Source organism: Lepisosteus oculatus, chromosome 10 (genome assembly GCF_040954835.1).
Source record: "Lepisosteus oculatus isolate fLepOcu1 chromosome 10, fLepOcu1.hap2, whole genome shotgun sequence".
In the NCBI taxonomy this organism is placed as follows: Eukaryota; Metazoa; Chordata; class Actinopteri; order Semionotiformes; family Lepisosteidae; genus Lepisosteus; species Lepisosteus oculatus.
The window spans coordinates 30,632,032-30,648,907 of NC_090705.1; the positions used below are offsets into that span (position 1 = coordinate 30,632,032).

The window sequence follows — 16,876 nt, forward strand, 5'->3', positions numbered from 1 at the left end:
AACCCCTTTGTCTTGGCAGAGATGCTTCAAGCACTAAAAACAATTTATAGTCCCAGAGAAAGAGAAAAATAAAAACGTTAACTGGGGACTTGAGTATTATATGATTAAGTAAACCGACTACAGAGCAACATGTTGTTTAAATCATGTTCCAGCTGCATATACTGTATGTGAGGTGTTTAAGCTGCCAGCTTTTCATGTCTTGGAGCTGAAAACAGGGGACAATATATACAGCACATTAGGATATGCATCAAATCCCTTTACCATTAGTCACAGTGGTGCAAACTACTGAAACGGTACTACAGAGATGACCAGGCAGAATGCTAGGAGATGTGCTATTGTAGAACATTATATCATCTATATTACAAAAAGACATACATAAATGCGGCTTTAACTCCAAAGTGTGAAAAAACACAAATAAGCCAAAGCAATATACAAATGCACAAGCTAAAATCACCGCCATTCAAGCTTCTATGTTGTGGGTTAGTTTCTAGCCTTGACTGACTTGGATGATTGTTATGCTGATCTGATTGCTATAAGGGGTTTTTTAGCGAACAGTCTAGGTAATCTGAGTCAAGGCCGATTTAGATTAGAATTCATTCTAATTCTACAGTGGGCTCACAGTAGTGAACTCCATTTATAAACTTATCTGTGCAATTCAGTTATATTCTACAAAGCTATCCCACATAACAGAACACGCTGCTGAAATTGATTTTTTTCATTTTTAAAACATGCAGTGAACAGAACAAAACCCAGAAAATGCATGTTATTCAGTTTTCCCTGTTTAAATTGTGTGTGAAGACTGTAATTGGGAAAAAATAGGAAATCAGAAAAAATGTATTCTTTAGATCCTTTTTATCAGTGTCACTGGGATTAAATGGAAATATAAGTAAAGCATTCAATATGTTACAATAATCTTATAAAAAATGTAGAACTAACTCTGAAGAAAATCTATTACTGTTGCTTGTCACTTGTAAGGTATTTTGCTGCCATACAAAAAACTGTCTTGGAATTTTGACTAAACCAATTAGTTATGCACAGATTTAGTTTTTAACACTTGCCTGTATTCCTATGTAGGCCACTGCCAGGATCTGCAGAGTGGCACTAGTTTGTACTGTGCAGTAAAGTCTTCAGAAACGTATTGATATTCCAGTGGATCAGTGTGGATATTTTATGACAGCAACCATTTTCAATTCTCAGTTCAATGTCTTGGCAGAAACAGAAAGTTTGGCTGTAATTTTTCACAGCGTTTTTCCCACTGCATAAAATGCACATGGCATTTGCTTCAGAATAATGTCAGTATCAGTGGGTTACCGTTCGCTCTGTTTATAACAACAGCCACACGTATTGTTCTGCAACTTGTATACTGAAGAAAAACTCATTGGCAACAGCTGGTTTAAGATATTGAAATATTTTAGATTTGAAACACATTTAAAGATGAAATAATCTTTTAAAAGAAGCACATACTTCCACCACAGCATTAGTCAAGATGAACTTCATATTGATTTATCCTACATTTTCTTTCAGTAAATAGGAAACTTACAGTTGTTGATACTTATTTATTAGCCAGTGTACAACCAGAATAGACAGTGGACTAGTTCAGGAAGTTAGTTTTCCAGACTATATCTATTAACAAAAAAAAGAAAACAGTATTTTCAAAAAGAAGAGTGAAAGGCATGAATATCATTATTTTAGCAGGTACATTAAGCATAGTTCATGTAAAAAAATACATTTTAAAGAGAGAGGGACGAGTCAAGCAGAGGAATTTGAAGCAATTATAAAAAGATAATTATTAAAACACAATCAGTGTGCACAGCTGAACTGTCACTGATGTTTCCTATCAAAGTATTTATAAAATGCTTTATAAATATGTAAATAGACATTAAAAAGTATCGCTTGTCTTCAAAAGATGAAGTGCAGTTAAACTTCAATTTATAACGAACAACAATATGCCACTTTTGCAAACTCTTTGGATACGTTACATCAATCAATAGTTTTTTTTATTCCATTTCTTATTCAAAAAGAGTTACCAGCATGACTGGTGCAATACTTCCTTTTTATACAGTATGTGAAACCCCACAAACTCATATGATAGCCCATCATAATCTGACTAGCTGTATGTGCTTGGTATTTCTTTACTCTGATTTTGAGGGATTCTTTGGAAAACAATTCAAGCAAGTAATTTTAAAATGGCCTCACAGTTTAAATATTGGAATTTCTTATTTGGTTTACAAATCTCTTTGACATAAGCTTGGAGCATTAAATGTCAGACGGATATAACAGCTTTCAACACCAGCTACCAAGCACTCCCTTCGCAAAACTGACAACTTAACTTTTACAAAACCACTTCCATCAGCTTAGAATAACACAGCAGTACCCTCTCAGAAACAATGAATTTATATCACTAGGAAAGCACTTGGCAGTCTTTAAAACTGAAATGGTTTCATTCATTTTGTAAATGGCTGTACACAATAACACAAAGTGAGTCACTAACGATATTACCACATCAGCTATGCTTTCTTCACACTCATCTCTCAATGTGTGATGTTTGGTTTACAGGCTGCCAGCCAACCTATAGCCTGCAAGGCAGCAGCTAAAATAAAGAAGCTATAGCTATTGAACTGCTCTGAGTCAAGAACTGAAGAACAAAGCACATGGCTATCTGCTTTCAAAAGCAGGGGTCACAAACTTCAGTCTGTGAAAGCAAGGAGATTTTCAGCTAGATGTTCCACCTGAGCTACGTACAGTAGTTGATAAATCAGACAATTTTAACAAACTTTCCAAGCCTCTATCTGGTAAGGGATACATTTATAAATGAAGCACTTATAATAATGTGGTCTCATTTTTAAATCAACTGCATACAACCTGAAGGAAATACTGAAAAATATTCTATGCTGCAATTATTTGTGCAAAAGAGTAATTTAGAACTCAGGCAATTTTGCACTTGCGCTCAAGACTCACCACTTAAGGACATTTAATTTTGCCTTACTAGATATGTACAGTAATACTACAAAATATGTATATATTTATACAGTAGCATGGCAATTAAAATTATATTTTATATTTAATTTTTCGATCTTTTAGGCTACATTAATATATCAAAACTAGATGTTTTTACAGATTTGTGGAAACAACAACATTTAAATAAATGAATTCCTTGTTTTTTCTTTTGTCTGACGGTAAGGTTGCCACTCACAAGGGGAGTTGTTTACATGAGTAATGTGAATTTAAATTGATCAGAATTCTGCTAACAGTGTGTATTGCTACATTTGAATTTGTATTAAGGGAACTTATACTGTGTAAAACCACAATGTTTCTGTTGTGACAGATCTGAAATTAATCAGATTTAGTCATTGCTATGGAAAACCCCATCTTCAAGTGAGCTAAATAAAGTAAGCTGATAAATCGTTAACTGCTGTAACTAACGTGATTTAGGCACCAGTACAATTGCAATTTGAAAGGCTTTTTAATTAAAACACATGACGGGTAAATTTCTTGTTTCCATTTTATCTTTTAATTAGAAAAAAAAACTCAGAATGTGTGTAAATCCATTTAGAGCAAACGAGGTAAATAAATTATAAAACATAAAAATTCCAAATGAAACTTTCTAGTTTGTAAAACATGGTCTGGTTTGTTTTCTTTTACGTCTTTTTTTCATTTCAAAGGAAGAAATACGCCAGAGATATACAGCTATCACCGTTGCTACACCAGGGGGTTCATCTTTTGTGTTTTTTGGCAAATGCACATCTTTTTGAAGTGATTCTGCGATCCAGCATGGGAAACACGAAATAATAATAATAATAATAATAATAATAATAATAATAATAATAATAATCGAGAAAGAAGAACCTCTCTATTTCTTGGCCTTCTTAAGAAGAAAAAAAAAGTGTTACTATCTGTCTGCCTCTCCTCTCAGAGGTCGCCTGTGATCCTGACCTCGAGAAGTCTTCGCGAACAAAATCTCTATCGGTCTCAAAGAATTTAACGCCGCTTCACACCTCCCTTCCCCAGCGCAGAAGTCAGGCCACATGAGCGCGCCTCCCCGCACAACTTTATCCCATTTCGCATTGACATTTCCTGCTCCATTCTCTCCCCTCCCCCGGCACCAGCTGCGCCAGAACGCGCAGCGCCCCCCCATAAACAGTGCTCGGGAACGCGCGCGGAGGCGGTCCGGCTGCTTCAGTTTCTGTCGGCTGCGTTCTGTCTGTGTATACGTTCTAGTAACGAAAGACAGAGATAGAAAGGCAGCGAGAGCGAGCTGCTCGGGAGACACTTAACGTCGGGGTTAACAACAGTGATTTCTAACACCGACAGCCACTCACCCCGCTGCTGACAGGTAAATGCATCAGTTTTACTTTGTGACTCCGCTCTGAAACTGCCTAAAAAGTGAGGAAATGTCCCGTGAAAGTGACAGTTTTTTTTTTTTTATTGTGGGGGGGATGTGCTTAGCTAGTGTCTTTGTGCTGAAGCAGCTCTCGCTGTGGTCAGTGAAGAAACCTTATGATTTCACACATTTTCAAGCAGCTCCTATAGTGTTCACTTGCAGACGGTGCTGTTTAATTTTAGAGTTCCTGCAGCCAGAAAGACGAGCTCTATCTTTAAAGGATTTGAAGCAAACAGACTCCAGTGCGTTTTACTCTCGGATGTAACTGTAAGGCCTTTTTAAAAGGCATCGTTTTGAGTAGTGCGCACAATTCGGAGCTTGCATTTTGTGCAGTTTAACGTTCATCTGCGGCATTTTGACAGGTCTGTATGGGAAGCGGGCATTTATTTACACAACAAAGGTACACAATGCTTTGAGTTTTCTTGATTCTTTTAATGTAAACACATCTAGACGCCGAAAGGGTTAGACACTCTAAAAACTCTAGGTATTTGTTTAACTTTATGCGTATATCCTTAAAAATAAACTGCACTTGGAAATATTGCCCTTGACAGATATAAGTTCATTATTCAACAAGATTTGAGATAGCAGTTTTCACGCTTGTTTACATCGATTCAAAGAGCTTTGTAAGATCAGCAATTCAGATTACTTGATATAATAAGATTGATTCTAACGTTTTTTTTTGTGAATTACCAATGAATTCTAGGGACAAGCAGCCTAATGTATTGTAGCTGTAAGGCATCAGATACGTGAAAGAAATGAACAGTAGAAATCAAAATAAACAGATCGTTAAAAAAAAAACAAATGATACTGAATCTGACAGAACAAGCACGTGCTTATGAGCTATCAGATATTTTTAAAGATTAACAGTCCGCACACCTTGTAATGCCTTGCCGGAACTCGTTAAAAACCATCATCTTAACTATTTTAAATGAAATGGGCTTTTATAGTCGATTAATTGCTGCTTTTTGGAGCAGTTGTGCACATGCACACCTCAAACAGACCAGTAAAACAGTAAACGTTTTTTCCGCTTTGTGTTCTTTATAAATAAACATCGAAATTGCTGGTCAAGAGGACTGCTGTTCACAGTTGAGATAAATAAATGTTACATTTAACAGCTATGAAAGTGCCACTTCTAACTAGTGGTATTCAGTTCGACTAAAACGTGCTGTGGGTTTGTAGACCTTAGGAAGCATGACCGAAAAACATCTCTTATCCGAGTACAGGGGTCGTGCTGTTGTTTTTAGAATTTTGTATACAGTGTCTTGTGTGAATGCTAAGAAATCTATCAAAACCTCAAATCCCCAGGTATATCTGTTTTTAAGGAATACGCATTTGCTATCACTAACTATGCACTAACAGAGTAGATGTACAGCTACATTTACTCTGTAGCATAACAATCTCAAGTTTGTGCGTTTGTCGTTGTTAAGCTTGCTTTGCTCCCAGTAGTTCTAAAGGCACTTACCTGCCAGACAAAACTAAGGCTAATAATTTTGTTAATTTAGAGATTAGCGTAATGGGTGAGAGCAATAATTTTAAATCAACATCTGTTCATCGTCATTAATTTATATGCTGTAAATGACTTTGACATTGAAAAGTGTACTGATTTGAGAGTGGATGTTTTTTTAATTAGATCAAATCCAATAGTTAGGATTTTTTTTAAAGTGATATATTTGTTTAAACGTACACATAACTATTTTGACCTTTTACAAAAGGAAATGTCAATCTTTCTGAGAGGTGATTATTGTTGAAATATGAACTACAGTTATAACAAAAGCAAGCATTTTTGCCCATATTTTTAGTGTTCCATAGCTTACTTATTTTGTTAAATTCAGTAAAGTGATTATTTTGCTATCAGGTGTCTGCAGTACATACAAATATACAGTATGTTAACTATAGAGAGAATGATAAGCATCTCAGTGTGACAGACTCTGGGAACAGCAGCTTACATGATGCTATCAACATGTAAAAATATCCATGCATGCTGCTATCAAGGATATCCTGGGTGCAGGAAAGTTTAGCTCAAACCTGACATTATAAGCAGGTTTCCAATAGCTGCATGGAGCAGGTACAGTGTGAGATGGGCAGAAAGCACATCTGGTCAAGAGCAGTGGTAATCAAAGTCTGGGTTATGCTTTGTGATTGGAAGGACCAAGATGTCCAGTGAGGTACAAAGACCCGATGACAGTCCCAGTACAAGCGGGGGAAGCTCGGATATAGACCAGCGGGAAAGTGTTCATCAGGAGCAGGAAAGAGAACAAACACAGCCCAAGAAGAAAGAGACAAAAATCTCCAGCAAAACTGCGGCGAAGCTTTCGACAAGTGCAAAAAGGTAACGTTTCCCAGTTCAGTGTGGCCTGCTCCTGACACAGAAGAGATTATGGAACAAGTAAAGGTTTATTCCGTGCTGAGAAGAAAAGAGATGAGGTGTCCACACCCGAAGAAGGCTCCATAGCCACAGACTTTGTGTCTTTTTTTTCCAGCTTGGAATAAACCTTTACTTGTTCCTCTGCAGCCTACGCATGCTGATGCAGATACCCACTAGGAAGAGATTAAGTGCAAAGAAATATCAGTAGCACTGTAAACAGAAACATGAAAGCGATCTGAATTTACAATTTTTATTACAGTTCCCACTGTATCTGTGACCTTTTTATATGAAGTACTCTTATGTTCCTTGTTAGACGCCTCATAGCTCGATAGTTTCAAATCTTAAAATTAGTGCAGTGGTTCTAGCCTCACATTACAGTTAAGCTATTAACTTGACTTTTTAGTATGTGATTCCAGTCAGAATTTTTCTCCTTCCCAACATTTAAGCGTACGGGAATTAAGTAACACAGAAATAGTGTGTTTCTCATTGGGTAGTTAAGATGTCTTTAATTCGTACTGATTTTCAGTTACAGTACCTGAAATAGACAATTGGTTATATTTGTGGATTTAGCTATGAATTCAGTTATTCACATATTTTGTTAAGCATATTTTTTGTTATCAAGTGTCTACAGAATATATATATGTATTAAATCTAAAGAGAATTATAGGCAACTCAGTCTGTCCAGTGGTTCAGTATATTGGGTATATCTGGTAACAATTACCACTGTAATCATTAACATGCTTTTCAGCTGGCAGCTATGTCTTGTCAACTGTGCTGAAGAATACGTTCGGGGATAGGTTTAACTTTATATTTTTAGATTGACATTTGTACGGCATATGCAGTATGTTTAAAGCATTGGTACAGATTTGCAGAGACAATACAATAAGACTAAGAATTATAATTTAAAATGTAAGGAAAAAAATTGAATGACATTTTCGAATGATTGCCATTACCACTGAGACAACAGGAGTGTCTCAGCCATTCAGAAGTAATGTGAGTAAAAGCTCAGCAACCAATGGTTCAGGATAAAAATACTATAATTTTTATATGTATATTTACATTTTTATTTTCAGTATTTTGACATTGTAACTTTCCTCTATTTCAAACAAGCATTCACAGTTATGTAATCATATTCCAAAATCTGTTGTATTACTCACATATACATATCTATTTTGAGCATGTTGTAGTTTTTCCACGTGCTCTAGATGAGTATTTTGTTAAGGGTGTCAGTTGAATTCCTGTAGGCCAGCTGAGTCAGGGATGACTGGTCCTTTTATTACATTGTACCACACTGTGCGCATTAATTTTAGAGGTGGTCTTAATTCTCCTCCTTATGTTAACGCATTGGTAACAAACAGGTGTCAAAAGTGGTCTGTAGCTAGTCAGAGCACTCAATATTGGAGTTAGGTCTCTGACATCATTGGTGTGCAAAAATAAGTAATTTTACTCCATCCATTAGTTTTGAACATGTAGATTGTTTTAACTTTATTTGTCCATCTTACCATATGACCCGTCTTAAAATAGCATCATTTTAATTTGTTTCATGCAACAGTTGTACCCTGCTCTATCTTTAAATGGTTCTTTGCCTATCTGGCCTCAAGTAAATACATGGTTTCAATACATATTCTAATTCTCTCCTCAAAAAATAAAGAGTTAGTACTAATCATTTTCTCAAGTAAATAAGAATATCAATATTCTTAAGAAGTGAGATATTATATCAGAATATCTTAAGATATCAGAATACCAGTATTCTCAAGAAGTGATTTCTGTAGTCTCTCAGCACAGATCAAATTGCTCTAGGCTAGGGCCTTGCAAGACAACAATTTAAACTAAATGTACTTCTCAGTTCGTGGACTTAGAAATGTTTATGAATATCAAATAAAAATCAATTCATTAACTTAGTAGGGTAGCACGTATTTAAAAGGCTTTAAAACAAGACATTTATTGAATATATGCCCCCGACCTCTCATTGAAGCTGAGCAGCCCATGCACTCCTCTTACACTTGCATTGCTTGGTGACAAACTCCCTTGCTTGTGCTGGAGGCGTTACTTTGGACTGACTTGAAAACAAATTCACAGCAGGTCGACAAGGGAGACAAGACTAGATGGGACTCCCCTTAATTTGTAAAGACAACTGCGTTGTTTTTATATCTGATGCAGAGTTGCACATCTCACGTTTGGAACCGCAGTTGTTGGTTTTTTTTCTTCCACTCGCACCGAATTTTCCAAAACGTACGGGGGGCCACAGTTAAAATGACACGGCACCTGTACCACTTCCCCTCGCCATACTGAGCCGTCATGAAACGTTTAGAGTACACAGTGGGCCTGCAAAGAAATGGTCATGAAGTGTACACATAAAGTGTCATTTTTTACTGAAACCCTCAAACCCCTGTTCTTTAGTAATACCATTGGACTTTATTCTCACAAACGCAAATATGAATGGGTATTATTCTGCTGCGCGCAGCCCTACAGACCTTTTGGTGACGAAGCAAGATAATACACTTGCCTTCAGATCGTTGTTCAAGTTTTGTTTCCTGAGAATGAGAACTGCCTCACCCTCCAGCCTTTAATTATGTAATGTAAAAGATAGTGGTTCTGAAGTTTGACCTTTGTTAATTCGGGAGAAGAAGCCTATTGTGTTTGACCTGTGATAAACGGACTAGTTTGTGTTGTCAGATAAAGCATGAGGACGCTCACGTAATGTTTATTTCCGCAAAATGACAAACTACAAGCTGAGCAAGGCAGGAGATATGTTGTACGATCTAGTTAAATTCTAAATTAAGTGTAATGTATTTTTTAAAGAAACAAGTAAAGGTTTATCTTTAATCTTGAAGGTTGATTTTCACTGTTGAACAAATACCATTTTTGTCTTGTCTTTAGGATTCAGAAAGAACTAGCTGAAATTACATTAGATCCACCTCCTAATTGCAGGTGAGTGCAAACGGTTATCTTTTCATTTACCAGCTGCTTTTTGTTCAATTTTAAGCATGTTGACATCAGAGCATAAATTCATGAATTCTCTTTGGATTTACTGTGGCTTGAACCTCTTGGCTGTGTGAAATTGACTTAATTTAATGTATTATTCCACAGGCAAGAGCTGTAGGTCATAATATGAATCAAAGAGAAGTGGCTTTTCACAGGCTTCTATTGCCATTTTATTCCTTGAAAAGTAGATTGCTTCAGTGATTTCCTGAATTTATCTAAGGCAAAAGCTGGCCTAGATCACGAGCACTTATATGTAATTAAGAAACGAATTGTTATGAATATGGGAACATCTAGACTTTGACTTGGAAAAAAGAAAATTGCTATGGATGAAAGCTACAAAGTGCTGAACTGTGAACTGTGCATTTGTAGGGCAGTGTGCTGTGGCAGATTGTGATCTCTGTATTTCTTCTGAAAGAATGGCACTTTGTGCGGCACTCTGAATGCTGTGTTCTTGAAATCTGTATATCTTTCTTTGCCTATCAATGTTTTATAAGCAAACTGAGTAGGTATTATTTTTACTGAGAAAAATCACAAAATAATCACTTTCTGCCGCAATCTGTCACGTTTCCAGTTGTGTTTGTAAAAAGAATACAAAATGCTTGTTTGTGTTTAGTTGTGTGGTTTTGAAAAATATCTGTTGGCCTGCATGGAGCCAGCATGTACCATGATGGAGACATTTTTTGATCTTGCCGATTTCAGATTGTGCAGAATATAGGAATCTACACCAGTTCATTGCAATTGTGTTGCTTCTTTTTAATTGAGTATTAGAAGTGCTGGGTTGCACATTTGAATGCAGGGTGACTTGACTGTCTGTGACATTATTAATGCTCATATTTAAATGCAATAACTTCCAGAAGCTTTTTTTCTCACAAATGTTTCACTTATTTTATTACACTGCTGTAATAGAATGTCATGAGGTGGTTGGTTAATTTAGTTAAATCTGAAGCCTGTGGGTTGTATAAGTGTATTTATCATGTAATGACGGCAACACAGCCACATACTGTACTAAATATAAACTGAGAAGACATCAAGAACTTGATTGTAACAGATGACAAATAATTTATCAAGTGAGTGAAAGAATTTGCATGCTACAACCTTTCTGTTTTCATGACTAATTGGAGCTACTTTGACATCGGTGGCAACTGAGCAGCCTGCAACCTCAGTGAAGCTGTTTTCGAACTGGAGAAGCTAAACAACTACTTTGCAGCAAACAGTAGAGACCCCCTTGCCTCTTTTTTTAGATTTTGTGTTAATTTTTGCCTGTACTGTCTGATGGATGACCAGCACTTGGACCATGCAAAGTGTCTTTGCTCAAGTACTGCTTTGCTTTTTCATTGTGACTCATCGTTAGATGGCCTGCATTGACTTGTTCTATGGTAGAGATACTATCGCTTTTCCAACTTTAAAGTCATAGTTTCTCAACCTCAAACATTTTAATTCTCACAGAGGGAGAAGACTAGAGATTTGCTCTTCACCAAGGCTTTATGTTGGTGGTTTGGAAAGTGCATACATCCAGTCACTTGAAAAACGGTTTGAGTTTAAATATGGCAAGACTGGAGATCAGTGGAAAGAATATAAAAATAAAAAAATAAACTACCCTTTTGGCACTTAGTTCTTGTACCATTGAAAATGGTAAAACACAATTAGCTGTAAAAAAGAAAAAAAAAGCATATGCTATATCTACAAAGCTTACTTGAAGTTTACTGTAAGTGGATTCATTTAGCCATTTTTCAGTGCTGCAAGTCAATGCCTTGTGTGATATCCGAGACAAAAAAAATCAGTGTAACCATGAAGGACAACATTCACTTTTCATAGCATGTTAATGAAACATTTGAGTGTCTCAGGGGTCTGTAAACAACCTATGCATGTTATGATAAAAAGGTAAGTTCAAAGGGAGCTCTGATATGGAAATGGTTATCCATGCTTTGCGGTAAAATATGTGATTGTGTTGCTTCACTTAAGTATTGTTGCATCCAGTTGTTTCTTTGGTTTGTGTTGGAAATTAAAAATAATGTGAAGAGCTTATAGAATTTAAAATGTTTTTAATTCATTTTCTGTTTATATTCTGTTCTTATAATTAGTTGTTATAGCATTTTTCCTGCCAATTTAAGGGAAAAAGTAAATGATTTGTGTGTTGGCTAAGGAAAAACAGTACGATCATTAAAGGATTCTGCTGGGTAAATCTTGAGATTTTATGTTATTTTTGGTGCCTGTTGTCATGTAGGAATGGAATAGGAGATAGAGAAATGCTATTACTTAAGGGTCTATGTGGCAAAGTAGTTTAATTTGTTTTTAAGGGTTTTGAATCTGAATCTTACTTAAGTAGTTAAATTAGTTGTCTGGTCTCACATGAGACCTCATTGCATTGTGAATCTGCTTTGTCTTTGAAAAAAGCCTCAGAAGAAAAAGGCAAGAACTGATAGATATGTAGAACTAATTTCCCCAATATTCACTGACCCTGCAGAGCAGATGTGAAAAATGTCAATGGACTAGTTGGGGAAGACCATACTGTGGTTGTGTTAAAATTCTCTGCTGGAAAGTTGAAACAGTTCTGTTCAGGACCCTTCAAGATAACTAAAAATGTATGAAAGAGAACCTAAATAATACACTGTTGCATATTAGGGAATAATAGTTTCTGTAAATTATAAATTTTGGATAAATCTTGAATATCGTAACCACGATCACTAGTGTTCCTGCGCTCTTTGTGTGCTTTAGTGACATTGACATCAAATGTAGAGTGCTTTCACCTTACCTTCTATTAAGGGCAATAGAAGCATATCAGTCAGATGTCATACAGTATGTAACTAAACTAGACTGAAATTAGAATCTCTGTGTTTTAAGTAATTCTGTTCACTTATGTTGCAGAACATTGAATGATGTGATGCTGAATATATCATGTTGGAGTGAAATTCTGTGAGATGGATTTGCATGCTCTTGGCTCTTGGGCTTCAGAAGATGACATCAGCTCTACAAATTAGCTTTTTTTCAAAAACAGTTTGTCAGAGAGCCATCTCTGAAATACCAGTTTATTATTAGAAGCGCTATTTATGATTCCATAATTTACTTGTAATGACTGCTGAGCATATTGGGGAAAGCTGCAGATAAATAATAAATGATGATTTCATAGTTGCCTGTCATGATGCTTATAAGAAACATTACCAGTAGTTGCATGGAGGATGTAAATAATTGCTTTAGAAGATGAATAATACGTCAGGTGTTTTTTTATGCTTTTGCCAAGTCTGGGAAGCTAGGGGGGAATGGTATTAGTCCTGCTGCTGTTCTTTTGTGGCGGTTTTATGCATGTAAAAATCCTACAGTAGTGTGTAAGAAAACGCCTAGTATAATATTGTTTCAATCTGTTTATGTAACTAAGTTTATAAAATTATTTTACAGTGGCTTGCAGCTGGGTACATACATATCCAAAGAAACGTATTTGATATGTGAGAATAGAAAAGGCACTCATTATACACCTCATTAGCTTGTTTTGTTACAGTGTGAAACCCTTGTTCCTTGGGGCTTGAGAATACCAAAGCAAAGTTCTTAATAATGTGGGGGAAAAGGTTTAAATAGTATTGACGTGTTTTATGTCCTGCTAACTGGAAAGCAGTGTTAAGAAAGGTTGTGATTTCACATGGGGTAATATGCTTAGCTGAGAGGTGTACTTTATTTTCAATAAAGATGTTTTAATATGCCTTTTACATTCATTGGCATATTATGTGATGCAGACATATCTCTGAGTGGAAATTGTTTGACAATCAGACATTAAATAATTAATGAAAGGTGACCATGTGCTGTGGAATCGTTTGTAAACAGCTTAAGCAGATAAATTCTATTACTTCATTCTTCAGCTGGCATTTGCAGTGATTGTTTTGAATTACCATATCCTCTCAATACCCCTGGAGCTATAATGATAAGAATTCCCGTGGCGCTGGGGAAAACAATGAGGAATCTCAGAGAAAGTTGGTCACGACCACCTATCTTTGTATTGCAAAGCTGCACAGCAGTTGATCTCTCATTGGCGGCAAACATAAAAATGTTCACTGCGAATACCTTCTACACCTCAGTGTTGTGTTAATCGGTTTTGTTATTATATAACTGGAAAGACGTTTTCAAGAAGTGAAAAGGCAACAACAACAACAACAACAACAAACAGCTAGTTGTGGGGGAGCACTACAGTATAGCACCGCAGTCCTTTATTCCTTTCATTTTAATACATCATTTTATTCAAGCTAAAAAGTCCATTTCATTAACCTAAACTCTGTGTTGCCTTCATTGTTCGTTAATGATAATGTTTTTTACATTTCATTGTTTGTAAAGAGTGTGGTATTTGTCTTTTTGTTTTGGTAATCCTTGTCTTGTTTCACGTTCCCACCAGCTAAATATTTTACGTCTTTGATGACAAATTGGTATTATTAGAAATGCAAATTAAAATAGCTTGTGTGTAATACAGTATTTTGCGTATTTAAAATGACACAAGACGTTAAAAATAAGTCAGGAAGCGGTGACATCTATGTACATTGGAGAAGAAAATAATGTTTATCGATTTTTTGGTCTGACTTGGTGATAGACTGTCATATCTTGTGATTCCCAGAGGGGTTTCTGGTTCCCACCAGGAATAAACTACTCTTTTGGTAATGGCTGAATGATGATCTTTTGCCCAAGCAAGGAAAAAAGTTTTCCAACCTTCCATTCCCTCTTTGAAGAAATTGATAGTCAGGGAGTGGAATTATTTCTGTGGAGAAGTTAATCTATATTGCAGGGTACTTCTACAGTACATACATGCGTAACTCCTTTTATTGTATTTTTTCATAGTACCTTTTAAATAACATTCTCTGGACTTTCTTTTTCTGTTACACTGTGGGTCTTTGAAATTGAATTTTTGTTTAGTGCTCTAAAAGAAGATATCTTTTTTTTTAATAAAATGAAAGACTTTGCTTCAGTTAAGCATTACGTTAGGGACATAATTGCTTCTGTAAATGTAAGATAAGCATTATCTTTTTGAAATGATAGTGAGCAAATAATAAAGGCTTAAATAATGAGAACTGGCATGCATCCAGTTTTAAATGGGTTTTGTGGTTAGCCAGTATTAACAATGCTTTAGCCATAAAATCTGGCACTTGAAGTGAAAAGGCACAATGTTTCAGGTTTGCCATGAGGAGATTGTAAAGTGTCACTGTAGTAATCTGTAAGCTCAATTTAATCAGTAGTGAAACTTGATTTTACTTTGCAGTAAAGCATTATGAAGAAATCGCTTTGTCTTTGGACAGCGTGGACACACGGAGATTTGTGCTGCCCACATGCAGCTTATGGGGTCCTGAGCTTCTGAATTCCAGGCTGTGTAATAACCTTGTGTGTGGAGTTTGCATGCTCTCCCCGGGGTCACCTGGCTTTTCTCTGGCACAGTCCAAACAGGTCCAGTTTCCTAACACCGTCCAAACACAGGCTGGCTAGGTTCATTGGTGTGTTTAAATTGTCACTTTGTTGTGCGTGCCCTGTGTTGAGCTGGTCACCCATCCAGCATGTGGTTGTGCCTTCCAGGTTTCTAAGAATAATCAACTTCCTGATAACAGATGGATGCTTTGTCATCAAAAACTGATACTAAACCATGTTGTATAACATTTCCATGCAGACAGGTCCCTCTCTGCATTTCAGAATTTCTAAATGAAAACAAAGCGTCTGTCTCTGTTGTTTCATCATTTCAAAAAGTGATGTGCTGATTTTTTTGTAACTGTACTGAGGGATATATTAGACATACTGATATCCAGCCGTGATAAGCTTAAGCTGGATTTTGTTAGATCGTTTTACAGCTAGAATTCACTCCGGCCTGTATTCTACACTGTTTTCTGTCAGTATTCCAAATATATTCATATACAACTCTATAATGAAATTCAGCATTGTAACATACGGCTCAGACTTGTAGGACTGTTTGTTATGGATACATGGGTTTATAATGAATATGACTGTCCCTACTTGTACACAAGAAACAATTTTAATTCAAAGCTGTACAAGAGATGGCAAGATATTTTGCACAGTTCTATTATATTTTGTTGTAGGGCTGTGAAAATAATAATAATAATTGCTTACACTTATATAGCGCTTTTCTGGACACTCCACTCAAAGCGCTTTAGAGGTAATGGGGACTCCCCTCCACCACCACCAATGTGCAGCATCCACCTGGATGATGCGACAGCAGCCATAGTGCGCCAGAACGCTCACCACACATCAGCTATCAGTGGGGAGGAGAGCAGAGTAATGAAGCCAATTCATAGATGGGGATTATTAGGAGGCCATGATTGGTAAGGGCCAATGGGAAATTTGGCTAGGACGCCGGAGTTACACCCCTACTGTTTTCGTGAAACACCCTGGGATTTTTAATGACCACAGAGTCAGGACCTCGGTTTCATGTCTCATCTGAAGGATGGTGCCTGTTTATAGTATAGTGTCCCTGTTACTATACTGGGGCATTAGGACCAACATGGACCGCAGAGTGAGTGCCCCTGTGATAATAGTAATGGAATGCATACCTATCTGACTAAAAACTTAATACAAAATGCACAACCATTCGGAAAGTTTGTTGCAGCCTATATGATGGAGCTGCCTTTTAGGGTCTTCTTATCAAACCTTTCAAGTGAAATTCCTCATGGCCTCCTGGCAGTTACCGTATCTAAAACCTGGAGTCCCTATAGTACATACTTTACTTTAAGAGTATCAGCCTCTGTCTTTGACTTTTATGTACAGCAGGTCAGATGCAGTTTCAATTTATTATTCAGATAGCTTCTGTTTCTAGACACCGCAGAACTGCCTCGTTTTTAACCAAATGAATCATATAATATGACTGTAAGAAATGAATCATACTGCCTTGCAATAGTAAATTGCAATGATGTGATATTTTATGTACTGTATAGCTTGCTTTTCGTAGCAAAGTGATTTATTCAGTATAAGTCGTTCCAGCCCTGGAGCATACACAATTTATGTAATTTTTATGGTTCTTCACTGGGGGGAGTATGACAAATATTCAAATATCAGGTCTTAACACCACATGTTCTAAAATAGTCAATTATGTACATAAAACAACAAAACACCCCTGTCAGGCAAAGCTGCGAAAACTGAACATAGCTGGTTTAATTTTCCAGGCAGAGTTTATG

The 16,876-nt window shown here is 36.5% G+C and overlaps 1 protein-coding gene across 2 annotated transcripts in view; it reads left to right on the top strand.

The window, feature by feature from the left end:
* The first annotated feature begins 4,158 nt into the window (after positions 1-4,158).
* ube2e2 (ubiquitin-conjugating enzyme E2E 2) overlaps positions 4,159-16,876 on the top strand; it is a 139,669-nt gene continuing 126,951 nt past the window's right edge. The window contains exons 1-3 of one of the 2 annotated variants that reach the window (XM_015357410.2): positions 4,159-4,333; positions 6,528-6,710; positions 9,627-9,677. In XM_015357410.2, coding sequence (XP_015212896.1) covers positions 6,535-6,710; positions 9,627-9,677 — 227 coding nt within the window. In that variant the 5' untranslated portion in view covers positions 4,159-4,333; positions 6,528-6,534. The remainder of the gene's footprint in view (positions 4,334-6,527; positions 6,711-9,626; positions 9,678-16,876) is intronic. The other variant, XM_006635765.3, reaches the window with a different exon arrangement.